Source organism: Leptosomus discolor, chromosome 15 (assembly GCF_034619465.1).
Source record: "Leptosomus discolor isolate bLepDis1 chromosome 15, bLepDis1.hap2, whole genome shotgun sequence".
Lineage (NCBI taxonomy): Eukaryota > Metazoa > Chordata > Aves > Leptosomiformes > Leptosomidae > Leptosomus > Leptosomus discolor.
Window position 1 is genome coordinate 14,795,835 of NC_141405.1, and position 17,810 is coordinate 14,813,644.

At 45.2% G+C, this 17,810-nt stretch overlaps 1 protein-coding gene across 4 annotated transcripts in view; it reads right to left on the bottom strand.

Annotated features, from left to right (window-relative positions):
• The window catches only part of TMEM94 (transmembrane protein 94), a 42,379-nt gene extending 25,035 nt beyond the window's left edge, over positions 1-17,344 (bottom strand). For 3 of the 4 annotated variants that reach the window (XM_086473872.1, XM_086473871.1, XM_086473870.1), the window contains exons 1-8: positions 12,111-12,164; positions 4,723-4,842; positions 3,916-4,043; positions 3,176-3,312; positions 2,304-2,500; positions 1,361-1,512; positions 638-740; positions 238-324 (exon numbers count right to left, since the gene is read on the bottom strand). In XM_086473872.1, coding sequence (XP_086329998.1) covers positions 238-324; positions 638-740; positions 1,361-1,512; positions 2,304-2,500; positions 3,176-3,312; positions 3,916-4,043; positions 4,723-4,842; positions 12,111-12,164 — 978 coding nt within the window. Of the gene's footprint in view, positions 1-237; positions 325-637; positions 741-1,360; positions 1,513-2,303; positions 2,501-3,175; positions 3,313-3,915; positions 4,044-4,722; positions 4,843-12,110; positions 12,165-15,277; positions 15,400-17,298 lie in introns of those variants that run through there. The other variant, XM_086473869.1, reaches the window with a different exon arrangement.
• Positions 17,345-17,810: the final 466 nt, after the last annotated feature.

Genomic DNA, 17,810 nt, shown 5'->3' on the forward strand with positions numbered 1-17,810 from the left:
ACACACTTATATATATATATATACACGGGAAATGAGAGAGCAAACAACATAAAGGGCAGTCTAGGAGGAATGGCCAGGGTAGAGCTGTTGTTCTGCTCCACTGAGAGCTCCCGGATCCAGCACGCACAAGGCGTGCACAGGATGCTGTCACAGGATGAAGCAAGTCGCTGAGGGAGGGAATCGGTCTCAGTGGTGCTCTAGGGAGGAGGTGTAGTGGACCTCAAAGCTCTTCTTTACCTGTAGCTGAAGAAGAGTGTACTGCCAAGAAGCAATTCCAGGAGCTTTGAAAATGAAGCGCACAGCATTGGTGATCAGGAAGCCAGCCTGCAATTGAAACAGAGGTGACACTGTCAGCTAACCACTAGTACTTGTAGGGAAGGAGTTTTCCCTGCCTTCGGACATTCTCAGCCCTGGGTAAGTCTGGAAGATTTACAGGGTCTGATGCTGCAGTTCTTCCCTCCACTCTCACAGCTAGATGGCTCAGCATCTTTGCTTCTCTGAACCACCCAAGGTACACACAGAGTCAGCTGCATGAGTTAGGACCTGGCCACAATTTCCTGTCGATGGCTGCAAATTCTTCACCTTTATTGACAAAACATGGCTATATTCAACAACAAAGGCTTGAAATGAGACCTACCAGTACAATGGGGACAGCGTATTTCAGCATCACTGACTGTACAGTGAATCTCTCATTATCCAAGGCTGTCACAGGACGTGACAAAGCCATTTCCAGACACCACCTAGAAAACAGAAAACAGCTTGAGATTTCAGCAACCAAGACCCTGACCTTGCACTTTCCTCAGATAAAAACCTCCTAGCAGACCTGATTAGAACGCCATGTTCGCCCTACGCTATGAGGGATGACCTTCAAAAGAGAAGACAAGTTCTACGTCAACAGCGCTGCACTTGCCATGGTAAGTTTGCAGTGCTGTTGAGCAAACTCCCCAGGTCTCCTCACCCGCTTAACAGGAAGGGTCCATCGCCCCAATGTGTACTGAAACTCCAACAGGACATTCAGATACCTGTATCTCCAGTTGACCAAAGGGTGTCATTTCACTGGTTACATGAAATGCATGAAATCTGTGACATCCCTGCATTGTTTCAATTCAGTTGGAAAGTAATAAGCTGAACACTAATACTTGTCATACGTGGGTTTATATATTAGCCTAACCTACCAGTGAAGGAGGACAATTGCAGACAGACAGTAACAGACTTATAGCATTCCCAGGCAATAAAAAACACAGCACAGCATATTTGAAAATTCCTGTCCTGGACTGGTAAGTCTCATTCTTTGTCAACACAAGGCAGCAACAAGGACATAGACAAGCTATGCAGGCATTGTGCCCTGTATTTAACCCACCTGACATTATCAATTATTGGGGTCTTCAAGACACGGAAGAGACGATACAGCTGAGGGTTCTGAGGTCCCTTCTTCACTTCCCCCCTTGGGGAGGGCGGAGGTGAGAACGGTGGAAACAGATCTCCTGGCTCCAGAACTATGTGCTCATCATCCTAGAAAAAAAAAAGTCAGAAAGCCCAAAGGCTGCACAGTCAGGCCTCGGTGGAATCCTGCTGCAAGGGACTGCAGGTTTAGTACAGCAGGATCCTTCCCACTGCAAGTGACACAATACGTGTTTGTCACAGTTCCCCTTCTGAGCTCTCAAAAATCCATTAGCTAAATTATTGCTTCAAACCTGAAGCAAAATGAAATGCTTGTGTTCAAGCATGTCTGGTTATTTCAAGAAAATTGGCATTTGGAGTGAAAGCTACAATAAAAACCAACAAAGGTAAATTTGAAGCTTTAAACCTTTTCCAATCTTCAAGCAGCAAAATCTTTGCATAGATCTTGTAATTTATTTGTTAATTTACTTCTACCCCAGGTATTTTCTATTATCTTCTTTTATAATAAATCAGTAGTAAGGAGAAGGTCAAAGCAGACAATCTTTATTTCTCCACATAAAAAACCAGGATAAAGTAGGGAGGTTTTATGTCCTATCATCCTACTGGATAGATTCACTCCACTTATATTTAGCAGCACATTACACTTTCCCCGTGATCTGGAAGAGATGGAAATATGGTGCTTTGGTATCACAATAGTATCTCCTGTCCACTGGGTTTGGGAGTTCATAGAGAAGGTGCAATCTGTCTAACAAAGCACCGTCCTTGACTGAACTGGAATTTGAAACTATTTTCAAGGTCAGAAGAAACACTCCAATAATCTGTACACTGGGAATTAGAGTATTAGCAAGAAAATCCTGTGAAATATATTGTTACAGGCCAGGGAAATACGACAAGCAAGTTACCTTAATCCCTCTCAGAGAAGCAAATGACTCCTGGCCTGGCCTCAAAGCAATGACATCTCCTTCCACTAACAAGCTCACAGGCAGGTTGACAAGATGACCATCCCTGTAGGCCCAATGAAGGGACCAGGATGGGGCATAAGGCATGTGAAGGTCAGGGTACATGGAGTCCGGCCATTTCACCTCTTTGTCAAGCGTATCTGAAAGCACAAAGTGTGAAAGAATTAAGTGATAATAATTCTGGAGGGGCCAATCATCCATCGCTTTACATCCTGTAGTGGCTATAGGTCCTCCAGTGCTAAACTCAGTCCATTTCCATGATCTTTTATCATCTCTCTCTGTCTTTCTCCTTGATGGCTTTCCCCCTCTCTTTCCACCCACTATTAACAACTAAACATAGTCATTTTATAACCTGAAATACATACTTGTACAATGGAAAAGCTAAAGGCTGTCCTTAAAACTGCCGCACCGAAATGAACTGCCTCCTCAGGTTCAAAAGCCCCCGTTGAGACAATGCTCACGTACAGCAATTTATTTCCTTCTGTTCTACGTCGTGGTACAACCCCATGTATTCTTCTCTCATCATCTGCTGCAAGGCAGATATTTTTGTAAGATACCGAGGATTCGAATTACTCCAAAGCACAGACATAACAGACACCCACCTGATAACACACAGATTGGAAGCACATGGCCACATGACAGCTCAAAATAACTATTCTACAGGACAGGCATGAGTAGGACACAACTCTCACAGCTTGTTTCTGTGTTACATAGGGGAAGGCTAGTAAGCTCAACTAGTAACATATGTGATCAGGTTTGGAGAAAAATCCAATGGGAGGAAAACAAATGCAAATGAGAGATGAATGAAACCTCACCATTTATCTTATCAATGATTGTCTGAAGTCTCCTCTCCACCTCTCTGCACTTCAGCCTCTCTTGACGCCCGATCATGAAGAGATCCAAGAGGAGAAGGAGGAAGAGTGCCAGTGCATTAACTATCTCAGCCCCTTGGCTTTGCACAGCAAAACAGAAGAAAGCAGAAAGCAGATGAGGTTTGAGTAAATGAGCAGAATACACTGCCAGCCACCCACAGAGACAAATGCACACCTGCTTGGCGGTTTATTCCTACATCCCACAGACTTACGGCTAAAAAAGAAAACCAGGGGAGCTATGATCACACTTCTTCCTTAGAATAATGCCACCAGAGAAGTCTGAAAGGCCCCGTCTCAATTAAAAAATACCCTTGCAAATACGGTCAAGGCTATGGCACATGTGACAGCACAGTAACTTCTCCTATGAGCCACTAACTTCTCCGGTTTCAAAATCCTTCCTAACTACGCTAACGCCTTAGGATTTTTCAAGATCTACGAATGCTGTAGAAAAAAAATCTCAGTCTCTCCACAGGACACTCCATGGGTCTATTAGAAGTAGAATTAAGTTGGCTGAAGTTTTGTGAAAGGGACTGATAGGGACAGAATTACCAGTGTGAGTATGCTAATGTCTAGATGTCTAGACAGAATGAGGACCAACACTGTTATGTCAGCCACACACAGTGTCGAGACTATATAAAACTACCAACTTGCTTCAGTTAACCAGCACAGGACGTTTTGCTCACCTCCCCTGTGGCTGGCTCCCATAGCAGCACAGCAGCAACAGCACTGCTAGAAGCATCAGAGATGCACCAGGCCAGTGGAAACAGGAGCAACGGTTACCATGGTACAGAAAACTGCTCCTCCACACCTCCTACAAAAGGAGAGCAGCAGACAGTCAGCATTCATGAAATAAAGAGCCAGACATTTGAAAAAGCAGAGTGAGAAAGGCTGAAGGCTGCAGCTGACACTCCAGGGGGAACACAACTTTGTAAAACCCCTGAAAATGATACAGAGCATCCCAGGTCAGTTATGGGAATGGCACAGCACTAACCATTGCTCAGTTGGCGAGTCTGGGTAGAATGCTCTGCTCTACTCTTGCTTGGAAGAATGAAAAGGCTTCCGTGCCAGGCTGACCCGTTGTCACTAACCAAGCGAGGAACACTTTTAAGTGCTGTGCATAAACACTAGCACTTTGTATTCAACACACACACCAGACAAACATGGTGACAAGGGGAGACTGTTGAGTTTCACAGCTCTTTCTCTCCACCTGGTAGGGACCCCCTAGGCACCCTGCCATCAGTGGCTCTTGAAGCCCCCTAGGTCCTTCACAGGTGAAGCTAAGCTTCTGTAGAGCTCCAGCATACAGGAGAGAAGTGCTGAGAGAAACATACCCTTAGGTAGATTCCTTGCTTTGCTCCCAAGGACTTTAGCAGTCCAGACACTCTGCATCAGCAGTCTGGGAGGGAATGCAGCAAACTTTCGTTTCATCTTCAGCTTTACTTTGAGAAGGGGAAACCGAGTGCCCAACCTGGTGCTGTTTGGTGCCTCACCTTCCATGAAGTCACTTTTTTCCGCTCCTTCTGATGCCCCTCCAGCAGTGCTGACAACTGGTCTCTCAGGATTGTGAGTGCTTTCTTTGTGCTAAGGCCCAAACTTGAGGTCATCTCATCCTGAGGTGCCACAAAAACAAAATGGTTAGTGCTTTCCTATTTTCTTTTTAGGCTTTTTCCTGGTGGCTGACTGAGCATCCTACTGTGAATGCCCTGCCCTCATCATCACCAGTCTGATCTCCTTTTTCCTGACATCATCTTCCCTCCTGTGAACTTTAGACTGCTAGCTGGAATTAGAGCACTTAGATACTATCAAGTAAACAAACCAGCCCTGATTGTGCCGAATAAATACTTTATCAAAGCATAACACCAAGTCATTTCTGCAGAACAAGATTCTAATCAGCAGAGGCTGAGGACAATACAAAGGGAGGCTGCTCAGCTCCAAGGTTACGAAGACTTGAACAGGTATCAGCTTGTACAGTCACAGAACACAGTTATGGTAGAATTTTAACGATACAGGATGGATTTTGCTAACAGTAGTAACAACTAAGTAGTAGAGTATCTGCAACTCTAAACAAGAGGGGTCTGATTTCCACAGCCGCTCATTACAAATTTTTGGTTATGAATCCTGCCTCCGTGACTACTTTGACACAGAAATCCCCAGATTTAAGTGCTAGGCCAAGGATCAGTTCAGGGGGAGACACGTATTCAGCATCAACTCTCCCTTTTATAAGCGAAAGCACTAGAGGTTTAAGTGTTGAACTGTACAAACATGCAAGGGAGGCGTTTGGACTTGAATGAAGCACACAGTGGCCAGAGCACTGCTCCCTCACTGGTCAGCAAAGAGGCAGCAGCATGAAAGACACAACCCAAGAGAGTGCCATCTGGAAAACACTGCTGTAAGATGCTGCTAACAAGGAAGTGGGGCAAACGGTTGCGTTTCTGGGGCAAGAACGCAAGCACTTTCCTTTCTTTCCAATCACAGAGACTGCTGCGAGGTAGTGGGGGTACCAGATCACTGAAAGTGAATCAACAAGGAAAAGCAGGCAGGTTGTCCATGACGGGGCTACAGCAGACATCAAGCAACTGGTCAATAAAAGTTCATATTTGCATTTCATGTTTAAATACAAACACCCTGAGCACGTAGGATATCCTGATAAGAAATGCTCAGGTGTATCATGCTGTTCACAGAGCACTGAATTACTGAACAAAAAGCAGGCAGGAAGCCTCCCCCTCCAGTCCCCACCGGTGTCACACACAGCCCAGTAAATACAGCGCAGGCAGGAGCTGCACCTCTTCCTGCTATTGCAGTCACCGGCTCTTCCCAGCCCCGCCAAATCCATCGAGGTCTCAAAGTGCAGCTCTTCAGGAGCTGTATGCACGCACCCAGCTCTGCAAGTGCAGCTCAGCTATGATCTGCACTTTTCTTCCTGTTCCTTAACTGAGGGTTTTGTGATGAACACTCACCAGAAACTAATCTTGGACTTCAGACTCATTTGCATTGACAGTCCAATCCAAAACTGTAACATAAACCTCAAGGAATAGCAGATAAGATGCTCTTCAAACTACCATCTACCACGCACACACTCCCCACCTATCAGGGACAATTTGAAACAGCAAATTCTGGCCAGGCAGAGTAGCAATGCTGCCTCAGCTGCACTTTTACAGAACTAAAAATAATCCTGCTGTAGTTTTCATTCTCTGTGTCAGTTTTAGGAATAGAGGAAGCAGTTCTTTGTTGTTCTTGGAAGCAGCCCAGGTAACATCAGCCCAGGACTAAACATAGGAGTCTCTCAAAGACTCACAGAGAAGATGGCAGGCAGAGTAGCTGGCGACAGGCATGCTGCTGCACCACGGGGGTGCTGCAAGCAGGAGTGCCCGAGAGCAACGTGGAGCAAGCGACAGTAAGGTTTCTCTCTCTGTTAACTGCTGGCTGTTTGGTGCATAGCGAAGCACCCACAAAAACACTGATCCTCTCTAATACAGGAAATGCTCACAGATAAATAAAAGACACAGAATGAAAGGTGGCAATAATAAGAGGGACCTTAACTGGGAAAGTCTGCTTAGACACTGAGCTGGTTCCAATGGATACATCAAGAAGAGCTCCAGAAGAAATGAGAGGAAAGCTGCACTAAATGCCGACATCTAGTACAGTCACACGCTGCCTGGGAAGAGAAACATCCACATCACAGTGAGAAGAAAAAAGCAGCAAATCCAGAGGTAATCAAAAAGGTTCCTGAAATAATTGCACATCTGCTCCAGCCTTTACACAGGAGTTACTGTTTTGCCATAGTATCAGTCAAGGTAAGGGCAGCCACAAAGGAAGGTGGCTGTAGCAGGTGAGAAAGGACAAGTGCAGAGTATGGCAGGGCTGGGGAAGAACGGCAGGAAGGGCAGGGATTGTTAAACACCCATCGTGACACTTAAAACACGGAGTATTCAGCAAAGCAGGCAGAGCCAGCCTGGTAAACAAACACTGTGATAATGTGAGTGAGAGGCTGCCTGCGATGACTCGGATAACCTACTGCCAGGGAGCAGCAAGGGAAAGTGCTTGGGACCACGGAATGAAAGGGACAGGCGAGAGAGCCACCCTGAGCTCCCAGCAAGGGGCAGCTCTAGGTTTTCACACCAAGAGCTGCCCTGCTAAGTCATCAGCTGCTAATGAGACATTTTTCAAATGCCCCAAAGTAAACCTTTGTATATGGCAAACCGAGGCGCTCTTAAGCACTTTAGTCCCAGAGGGTTCTCTACAGCCTTTCATCAGCTGCAAGTGCTCTTCCTGCCACAGAGCAGGAGGCGAGCACCCCAGGGTGAAGAAGCCATTCACAGGAGGTGTCAGTTTATTAATAAAAACCTCAACATTCACATCTTTGCTTCAGAAAGTTGCATTCAAAGAGTAATCCGCTAATTTACAGCTCAAAACAAAAACAGCAAGACACCTTCCCACCCAGTTGCCTTAGCATAGGGTTTCCTCTGAAGAACAAAAACCAAAAAAAAAACCCAGTACATTCAGGTTACAGTGAAAGCAAACCCCTGATGGGTACCAGAAGATATCTTAAAAGGCTATATTTTCCTTTTGCCCATGCCTAAGGGAAAAAGACCTGAGAAGAAAATGAGCGGTTGTTTCTTCCTTCGCCCCGAGAGGCTGGAGAGCACACGAGCCTCTAAGTGCACTTACGGCTCCTCTGGAGCTGACCCCTGCCCTGGCTATCACTGCCTTAGTCCAAGAGGCGTGACTGAAGCCAGATGAACACGGGATGATTGCAACCCTCTGCCTTGCAGATGATGGATGATAACCATGGCTCTCAAGAGCTGGAATCTGCAGGGTGGCTGTTAAGGAAAAACACACAGCGCAGGAGGTTTTTTTTTGTGCACGTGATTTTATTTTCTAGAGGGAGTGAATGTGCTGAGGTCTACTGGATGGGAAGATGAAGAGACGCATAAAATTCTCCACTTTCACTCAATACCCTACATGTTAAATTACTGCTTAGCCCGCCTGCAAACATTAGGGAAAGAGAACCTATCCTGGTCTGGCGGGGATAGAAACACAGCCCAGCCATGTCAGGCAGGCCATTAGCAGTTAGAGTCAGCCAGGGCAGCTGACCTGAGTTAGTTACAGGGGTAGTCCATCCCATAATGTCATGGTCATTATAAAGGGGGGAAGGCCCAATAAGGAACAGGGAGTTCCTGCTGGAGGTCCTCCTTGTGTTCCTCCTAAGGACTGTGATGGCCACATATTCTAGGTTGAGTATAGCTTTTATATACTTATGTGTTTTGTTGTTTTATTAAATCTGTCTTTGCTTCAACCTCCAGATTTTCTCTCCTTTCTCTGACTCCCCTTCTCAAGTGGGGAGGGGTCATTAGGTGATAGAACAACTGCTATAGTTTAGCCCCAGGTATGGGCTAAATGAATTATGATAACCTGACCTAGATCTAGTAAATGCCCAGGTTTAGGAGCTGGTTTGGCTCTTCAGGAAGGAGACAAGCAGCAGCTCAGAGCTAGAAGACAGGGAGCCACAGAATCTGCAAACTCCTCTTTGCCTTCTCCTCTTAGTTGGCCTTCCATAGTTTGACAGGGGGAAATGAGCCGGCAAATACCCAATGATCCAGGAGCTGGTTTAAATCTGTAGACTTGCCTGGCTCACAGCAAAAAGGCTTCCTTTGCCTTCCTCATGGGTTGCAGGAGTGTTTTCAGACTGATAGGTAGGAAAAGAGTGGTTATGTTGTGATTTTTCCTCCTACAATGTGAAGTTGTTTCTGAGTATTGCCACCTACTCGTGTCTGCTTCCCACAGCCCAACTTCATCCTCACACAAAATTGCCACTGGTTCCTGATCTCTCCTCCTAAAATTCCTCTCATGTTCTTTTACATGTAGAACCATTCAAGAATATCTTAAAATTTTATCAGCTGCTCTTGCACTATTTGATGAAAGACAGAGGTCTTGCTCCTCCTTCAAGAGGTGCAAACAAGCTGAGGTCAAGATGTATACAGGTGAGAAATGAACACAAAATATCAGTATAATTAAGTCCTCTTACTTTTTTTCCATACAGCCATTATGCATCCATGGTAGCATATTTATTTGTTGTACAAGTAAATGTTGATATAACATGTGGTGTTGTATCACGTACGAAATTTCTTTTTTAAATAATACTGGAGCACAAATATGTCTGCTTTATAGAGTGAAGTGGGTTGAATCATCCTTGGTCCTCTGTGGATCCAGTCTCTTGCAGAATAAGGGCTTCTCACCCAGACTGCTGTACACTCAAATGTAACTGCCTTTACAAAGATTGCTTAAACAATAAGAGACTAGAAAACAGAAGATTTCCTAGAAGCTTCAATTTTCCCAGGCTGCAGATCCACCCCTCCGCTTCGGAGCGGTATGGAAAACCCCTACGAGGCAGCTGTCAGATTGTTTCCCTCTTTCCAGGCTGCACACACTAGGCCCCTTTTAACACTTCTACTCTGAAATTGCTTTTCAGATTTAAGCAGTTGGAGGCGGGAAACTGGGCAGCAGAATGTTCTTCCTTTTTCTGAGAGCTATTTAGCATTCCTTAGCAGAAAAAGAAGGCAGTTTTTAATTTAACAATGACATTTTGCAGGCTATTAATCTGCTTCAGGGATTACACCTCCTGAAATGTAAGCATTATTCACAGTTTCAAAAACACACGAGAGTAACTCCACCAAATATATTTGCATTTAGTACTGGCAGTCGGATTCTTGCTTAGGATAAGGCACAATATGACACATAGTGGGGTTTTCTGGGTCTCATCAGAGAGGATGGCAGACATCGTACACATGGCAGCACGCAATTTCTTGGGGCATCGTTTCTTACAGCAAGCTAGGGCTAGAGAGGGATTTTTTTCGTCTTCTAAAGCAAATCGTACATCTGTGTGCTACAGCTCTGTCCAACTGTGCCTGCTGAGTTAGTGCTCACGCTGCCTGAAATGGCGTATCTGTGCTACAGACTGCTACAGAGGCAGCCAGCAAAGCACATGTATGGGCCACTCTGGGCAAAAGTTTCCATTTACTGCCTACATCCTTGGTCCTGATTACGCGTTTTGTCTTTCTTAGTGCTCACCTTGTTACTTTTTGAGAAGAGGTCTAATCCCTGACTCCTAGTGAGAGCACTTCTCTAGTGACCCAGGCTACAGGAAGCTTCCACCCTGACACATTTCTACTTCACATCCTTTTGATCTTTTGATTAAGACTCTGGACTGTCAGGACAGCTGGATTCTGTTTGTTCTTCTGCCCCAGATTTCTGCATAACATTGTGAAAATTGGATGCTCCTCTTGGCTTCTCATCTCTATAATGGGACTACCAACTCCCTACCAACCACTCAGTTGTTGTGAAGATTATAATATTCACTAACCCACCTCAATGCTACTGGAAAGCACAGAAAAAAGAAATGTGTTGATACCTGCACGATTCAGGTGGCTCTATCAAGCTGATCATGGCTTTGTGGGGACCACTACCTCTAAAACTGGACATGCTGGGAAAGGTACCAAAAGGCACAATGAACACAGCTATTAAACTGGGTTTAAATGCCACCTGACGTGAATTTGGCAGCCACAGCTTAGCTATTGGTGGTCTCAAATCAAACGGAACAAGCAAAGACTTCAGCACAGCAGTGCCCAAATTAATGGACAGAGCAATAGTCAACAACTGTCGTCTCCTTCCATCTGCAGCAACAGCATGAAAGGCAGCCCAGGCCTTCCCCTGCCCCCGGACAAAAGAGCCCCCACAGTTTGGTAACTGGGTGCCTGTGGGGGCTCCAGTGTGGATGTTGGATTTGAGGCTCCCCGCGTCGCTAACAGGGCCTGCAGACTTACACTGCAAAGAGACACAGCTGCAGGAGCACGGATCTGAGATCCAGCCAAAGCGATGCTAATCAGTCATCTGAATCACCACTGCATCTTGGTGTGAACAGAGTCCATTTTAATCCAGACAATGACATTCACATTTTATGCCCTCCATAATGCCCAGAGGAAGATGGCAACAGGCAAGATCAACCCTTCTACATGGGTAATGCGAAGCCCAGCGTTTTGCTTCTCCCTCAGCTAGAAGCAGTTCAACAGCAGAGAGAGAGGCGACTGCTCCCCAGGTAACAGCTCAGTTTTGAATTGTACATTCCTCAGTCTGTCTCTTCGGTCCTGTTTCCAGCAGCAAAGCCCCAACCATAGTTACCTGCCCCACCAGGCTGCTGGCAGGATGAGGCAGTGTTTGTGCAGTGCTTTGAAGCTCACCTGTACTACGCAATTATTAAGCTTTAATCACTGCAATTTATCCAGTTACATTATTCCTGCAATTTCAGAAAGCAGTTAGGGGGTCTGTATTTATTCTGGCTTCAACACACAGCATATTGCTTTATGCCAATGCAGAGCTTACTCCAGAGAATACCAGTCCCCTCCCAGAGGCCAGCAATGCTCAGAAACCCACAGAACTTCAGCACATCTTTCATCTCCTGATAGCTTCCTTCTCATCCCCACTTCTTTACCCAGCTGTGGGGACTAAAACTATGATACAGCCTAGCAAGTACATTGTGAAACATGTTTCAAAGGGATAAGGAGGTTCAACAGCTACAGATTAAAGCCCATAGAAGAAAAAGACAATTTTAAGTCATGAGGCAGGAGTCAGCAGCTAAAATGTTTGGCCCCTCCTGTTGGTTCTAGGGTTAAATCTGCAGTTTAAAACAGAACTTCTTTCCCCATCGCCTCCAACACCAAGCCATTCCCTAGCTAAAACCATCATTCACTGCTTCATGTCCTGCCATAACCTCTTTCCCCGAAACCTCAAAGCTCTTCACGCACCGTCACATCAGGCAGGATGCAGGTTGGGGAGGAAGACAGGAAAAGCCATTTTGAATTTAAATGTTGAGAGAGAAACTTACTTTGCGGCATTTGCCTTGGTGGGGGATCCAGAGATCGGCCTGCTTGAAGAGCATCTGGGCTAAATTCCTGCGCCACTTCCCCAGCAACTTGCGCTGCTGCCCTCCGAAAAATGAGAGAGCAAAGAGGGAGAGAGAGCAAGACTGTGCAGAGCCCAGCGCTGCAGAGAATGAGACAGAAGCAGCAGAGTGAAGCACCAGTCTGCTGATTAATTCAGCCTGTTTCCAGTCACGCTGCAGATCCAGCAAGGAGGCGGTGGATGGGGGTGGGGGATGAGGGAGAGAAAGGGGAAAAAAAAGGCAGAGAGAGAAGAAAGTTTGCCCAGGATAGCACCAGATGTCTGTAAGAATGGTTCATTCATCACATGGAGCCGACACAGCCAGAATCCCTGGGTTCCCTGCCTGTAGAGATGCATATGCATGCACAGTAAAGGTTGATGCTGACAGACGGGGGGGGTCTGTGGAAAAGCAGATGGCAAATTAGACAGGACAAAGTGCTATAAAATATACTACAGGGGAAGGAACACCTGAGCAGGCAAGGAAAAAGACTAGATTGAGACAGAGACCCAGGAATACTGCCTCCCCTACATAAATCTAGGAGAGTTTTCCAGATGTCTCCACAGCTTTGGAGTCAAGCTCAATTTCAAAATATAAGCATTTGCTATTTAAACAAGTTGAGACGGCTACAGGTCCAGTCTGAAGTGTTCCCTCCCTCTTCTCTTGTTGACAGAGAAACAGCAAAAGCCCCTCTCAGCATCCAATATTCATACATCCTGAGCCACAGCACCTAACCCAAAAGGCGCACATGAATTCTTCATAGCCACGCCTGGGGCTCCCTGTTAATGACACCTGGGCAGTGGCACAGAGAAGGCAAAGGATTAGTGTAGACAGGGAAGGGCTGCGTAGAACAACAGGTAATGGGATAAAAAGGCCTTTGGAAAGCCCTCATTCTCATCTTTTACAGGAATGCTTCCTTTTCCTTGTTGGAGGGAAGCACCTTTATAAGTGGGGTTTTATATAGCTACTACTTCCGTGCTGTCCTAATTCTGTCTGGGGCTTCCCAGTTCTGCAGAGCAATCACTAAACCAATTACTTTCATTCCAGATAGAAAGGGGTAAAGAACTGGCCCAGCCAAGAACCATGTCAATAGCTTGCCAAGGATTACAGCTGGCTGATACAGAATGGAAGAGACAGGCACTGCAAAGGCTTCCAGTCTCAACATATCATGTAGCTTTCGAGACCACGTACGGGTGTCAGGACTTGCCTGCCTTCCCTGGCCAAGCTCTTCACTTCCTTTCCTTCCCTGAGATTCAGATGCCTAAATAGGCACTGCTCATGTTCTATGTTTAAAGCCAGAAGTGCAGAGACTTAAGAGGTGTTGCTACTTACAATAAACCCAACACAGGGTCTAGTTATCACCTCTTTGTTGGCACTGAGTTACACACTGGTATGTAATCTCACAAAGCTCTTAAAGCTAAAGTTGAAGGAAAGCAGACACTCCATTTAACGTAACTTCAGGAGAAAGCAGGTGGAGACAGAGGCAAGACATCCTTCATCCTTGTGTAGGGCATTTTGTTTCCTAGACAACAATTTTAAACCGCAGAAAGGAACAAAATGTCCTAATGGCACAATTTTTCCTTCCTTCCTCTTTTCCTGCTAAGAAACCACTCACCTACTCACTTCAACACAAAGAGAAAAGGAGAAAAAAGAAAGGCACAACAACAACATGGGCTAAAAATGGACAAACCCTCACACAACATACATGTAACACCCACCGCTTATCACCGTGCTTGTTGATCTGTTTCCCGTGGCTCTGCGCCTTCTGGAGACTGGAATGAATGTGAATTAAACAACTTGCTGGTGACAGTGCAATGCTAGGAATAATCCTTGTGCTTCATGCAGTTAAGAGGTCCCAACACAACTTGTTTCCAGCTCAAAAACCCCAGCTTTGGTTGTGAACACAAATGGAAATGGACCAAATTGCCGCCTCTTGTTTACCCCACTGTTGAGAGACCTTATTCTAAAGTGTTATGTGTAGGGCAGTAATTTGTACTATGTAACTTCCTTCTGATATCAGCTGGTATCATAAATTGCATCTGGACGTGCATTTGTGCATTAAATAACAGAATGAAAGAGCAGAAGCTGTAAACTTGAGATCTGAAGATAGAACTGTGGCTTGAAATAAAAGGCTGAGCATAAAGGCAGGAACTGACACCCGTACAAAAACTGCAGCATAGATGAGACGCCTGTGGAAAAGGATCAGGTTGTGAAAAAGCCCTTGGAAAAAGAGCTGAGGTTTTAGGGAATAAAAAACAGAGATATGGTTACGGGCAAGACGAGAAGAGGCAAAGGACTTTGGCTACTTTTCAGTCCAAAGGTAGGACTGCAGCTCTTGTTAGGCATCCTGGAACAAGACAGCTCATGACCAACAGTGCTGTGCCTGCAGCAATGTGGGGTACAGCACAGGCTGCCTGAACACAATTCCGGGCTCTGGCCAGGAGGCATGGGGCTGTATCCAGGCTGCAGCAATTACACGGGGGTAATACAGCTCAGCTGTTCTTGGTAACTGTGGAATGGATGATGTCAATAATTTTTAATAGTTGTGTTGCTGCAAATACAGCCTACATCTAAAGTAACTCAAACTCGTGAGCCTCACACTGTCCTGTGGCAATTAATGCTGCTGTCTGTCTTGGCATGTGCTGAGTGGGTCTTGGAGCAGAGATTCTGGCACCTTTCACAAGTATTAAATTCACTTCAGAAATACACAGAAAATTAAAAAGTCAGGAGAAGAGGGGAAAGAACAAGATATCAGCACATATAATTTAAGAAGGTTTTTGGCACTGCTCCTAAAATACTCTCTGCCTTTCTCTGCAGTGTCTGGCTTCTGGCAGAAACTGGAAGACAGCCTACATTACACCTGAGAAACTGATTCTCAGCCGTTTCTGACAACACAACTTCATTAGCTGACTGGAGCCAGAGGACAAGACTCTCATCTTCTGAGTGACAGATGTCTGTGCTGCAGCAGTGCTCTGAGAATGTCTTCTGTTCCAGGAGTGCTAACTCCTCATCACACATGTATTACAGCAAAGAGATTGCTTGCAACTAGATTGGGGACTGATGTTTTCACTTGGGTGCATTTTATTTTTAGCATTTTAAAATAAACCTAGCACATCAAATTTGCTACTGAGGTTACACAGCAGGTTAATTTGTTCCCTTATCAGCATAGAGGTGTCCAAGTTCTTCACTTTGGAAAGGAAAAGGGATTCTGCCTTAAAGAGGATGAAACAAGGATCTGCAGTATTGAAAAAAAAATAGGAGCAAACTCCTCACATCAAGTAATATACTGCTAACAACAATAAAACCATGGTCTTTCCTCAGAATCCCAACAAAGTAAGTTGTAAAATGCAGCTGTATATATAATTTTTTTTTTTTTTAATTCCTGTTGAAAAGAGTGTGATGATCTCTTGCCTTCACTTTTAATCCCCACTCAAAAAGGAGGGAGAAAAAACTTCACTAAGTCAGGAGAGGAGACTAGGACTTCACCACACCGTGATTCCCCCCATCGCCTCCTGCTGCAGGACACTTTCCTAATAGGCCCCTTCAAGGCCTATTACAATACTGTCCACTCTGCTGCCTGTCCAGCAATTTGATAGGCTCCTCCTGTGCTGTTCAGTGAAGAATGTCAGATGAGAGATGAACCGAAGATAGTGACCTACAGTGGAAGTGTCCCCGCTGTGCTCTGCCATGGCTGCAGCAATGCCAGCAGTGGCGCTCTCAGATCCTGCCCAGAACACCCCCCTGTACAGAACGGCAACTGCGTCATCTCTTAAAATGATCAATCCCAGATTAGCCCATGATGTCATTAACAAGAGAATAAATAGATAATTATCCTCATTGGACTGTTACCTCCCTGCTAATACAGCAATCTGATACAAAACAAACACAGTCCAAACACATCCTCCAAGCATACCAACAGCAAGAAGTTCAGGCATGAGTAAGCCCAGGCCTTCCTGGTCCAGCACACTACAGAACAGAAAACCCAGTAGACAAGAAGTCTAGTAGGCAAGTGCAAGAGCTGATGTGAAAAACTGAGTACCTTTTAAGTCACTTACACTGCTGTAGTAATCTTTTAGAGCAGATCTGAGCCTAGGTGATTATCTAACAGCTACTCTGCACTAACGAACAAAGCCAATTCTTGATGCTGGAAGCGCTGTAAACAAACCAGCAAGAAAGGGATGCACGCAGGATAACAAAGAGACAGAAAACATCATCTGGCAGACAAAGCTTACAGTGTGGTTGAGAGAGGGACACCAAAAAGGAAAGCCAAGAATGTTCTCTTAGCAGAGCCAGCTGAGAGCTTGGTGTATACAATGTTCTCCACTGGTCTCAAACCACCCGTCCCATTTCTGACTGGGATCCAGAATAAGGACCAGTTCACTTTTTTGAGTGAGAGATGGTGGCTGCTGAAACATGGCTAAAACGTAAGTGACCAGCAAGACTACTCACTAAAGTGATCAAAATAATTTTTGCTTTTTGGAAGTAGTAACATGTGCCAAGTTTACAGTCTCCTGTCAGCCACAGCAGATAAGTCTTTTTAGCTTCTATAGCAGCTATTCATGAAGATATCCCTCTCTTCTTTTTCCTCTGAAGCTCAAAGCATGGCAAGATATCAGGAGACAGACTGCCCCTCCATACATTATCTAGACTTATCTGACACTTTCTAAACCAGCTCTAGAAATACCATCCTGCAGCACTCCCTAGTAAGACATGCAATTGCCCAAGAAATACACACACGTATCATCAGAAAAACTGGACTCGGTTGATTTCATTACCTTAGCTTATTTTAAAAAATCTTCTCAGTGAATTCAGCCTCTCAAATAAAGCCAAGCAAAGTGTTCAGGGGACTGAAGCCCTACCTTAAACCTCAAGAAAGACATAGCATACGTGACAGCATATACTTCACCTACGTTGTTCCACCATGGTGCCTCAGACCTAGTCTGCAAAGGACTTACTGATAGAAGCACATACATCCCTCAGAACATGAAGGTGACAGAACTCTCAACTTTAATGCTAATCATGGATTATACCATCACATAATAATGCTAAATGGTGAGTCTTGACCCAAAATAATGAAAGACAATTAAAAGGACTCAACATTTAAGTTGGGCATGACCTTTACCAGGAAACCTACCTGACACTTCTCCTTGAGGTCCATGGCTATGTGGTTCTGTAAGCATGTCCAGCAAAAGGGGACTGCTCCTCAGGGGAGAATGTCTCCTAGGCAGAGATGAGCTTGGCTACACTTATCACATCACCATCTGTGGAAACAGAAGGGGAAGCAGTCACTCTCCCCTTTAGGACAAAAAAGTGATGAAATTCACAAAATTCAAATTATAGGATTGGTCTTTAAAAGAAGGAGAACTGGGGAGCCGCAAGTGCTTCTAACAGTACATCAACCCTCCCCTTAATCAGATCCCATTAGCTTAAGTCCCCCCAAAGACTGGCAACAGTAGATGAATTAAGTTCCCTGCAGCTCCAAGTAAGAGTATTATTGCAGGCCTGACACACTTTTGGGCAAGGCTCCAAAATAAGCTGACAAAGCGCTGGATTCCACCAGGTGTTGGAGCATGTTGTCACCCATGGCTATTTGTCTTGCTATTCTTATCTAATAGGAGCTTTGTCCAGCTAATCTCTAATGGACCC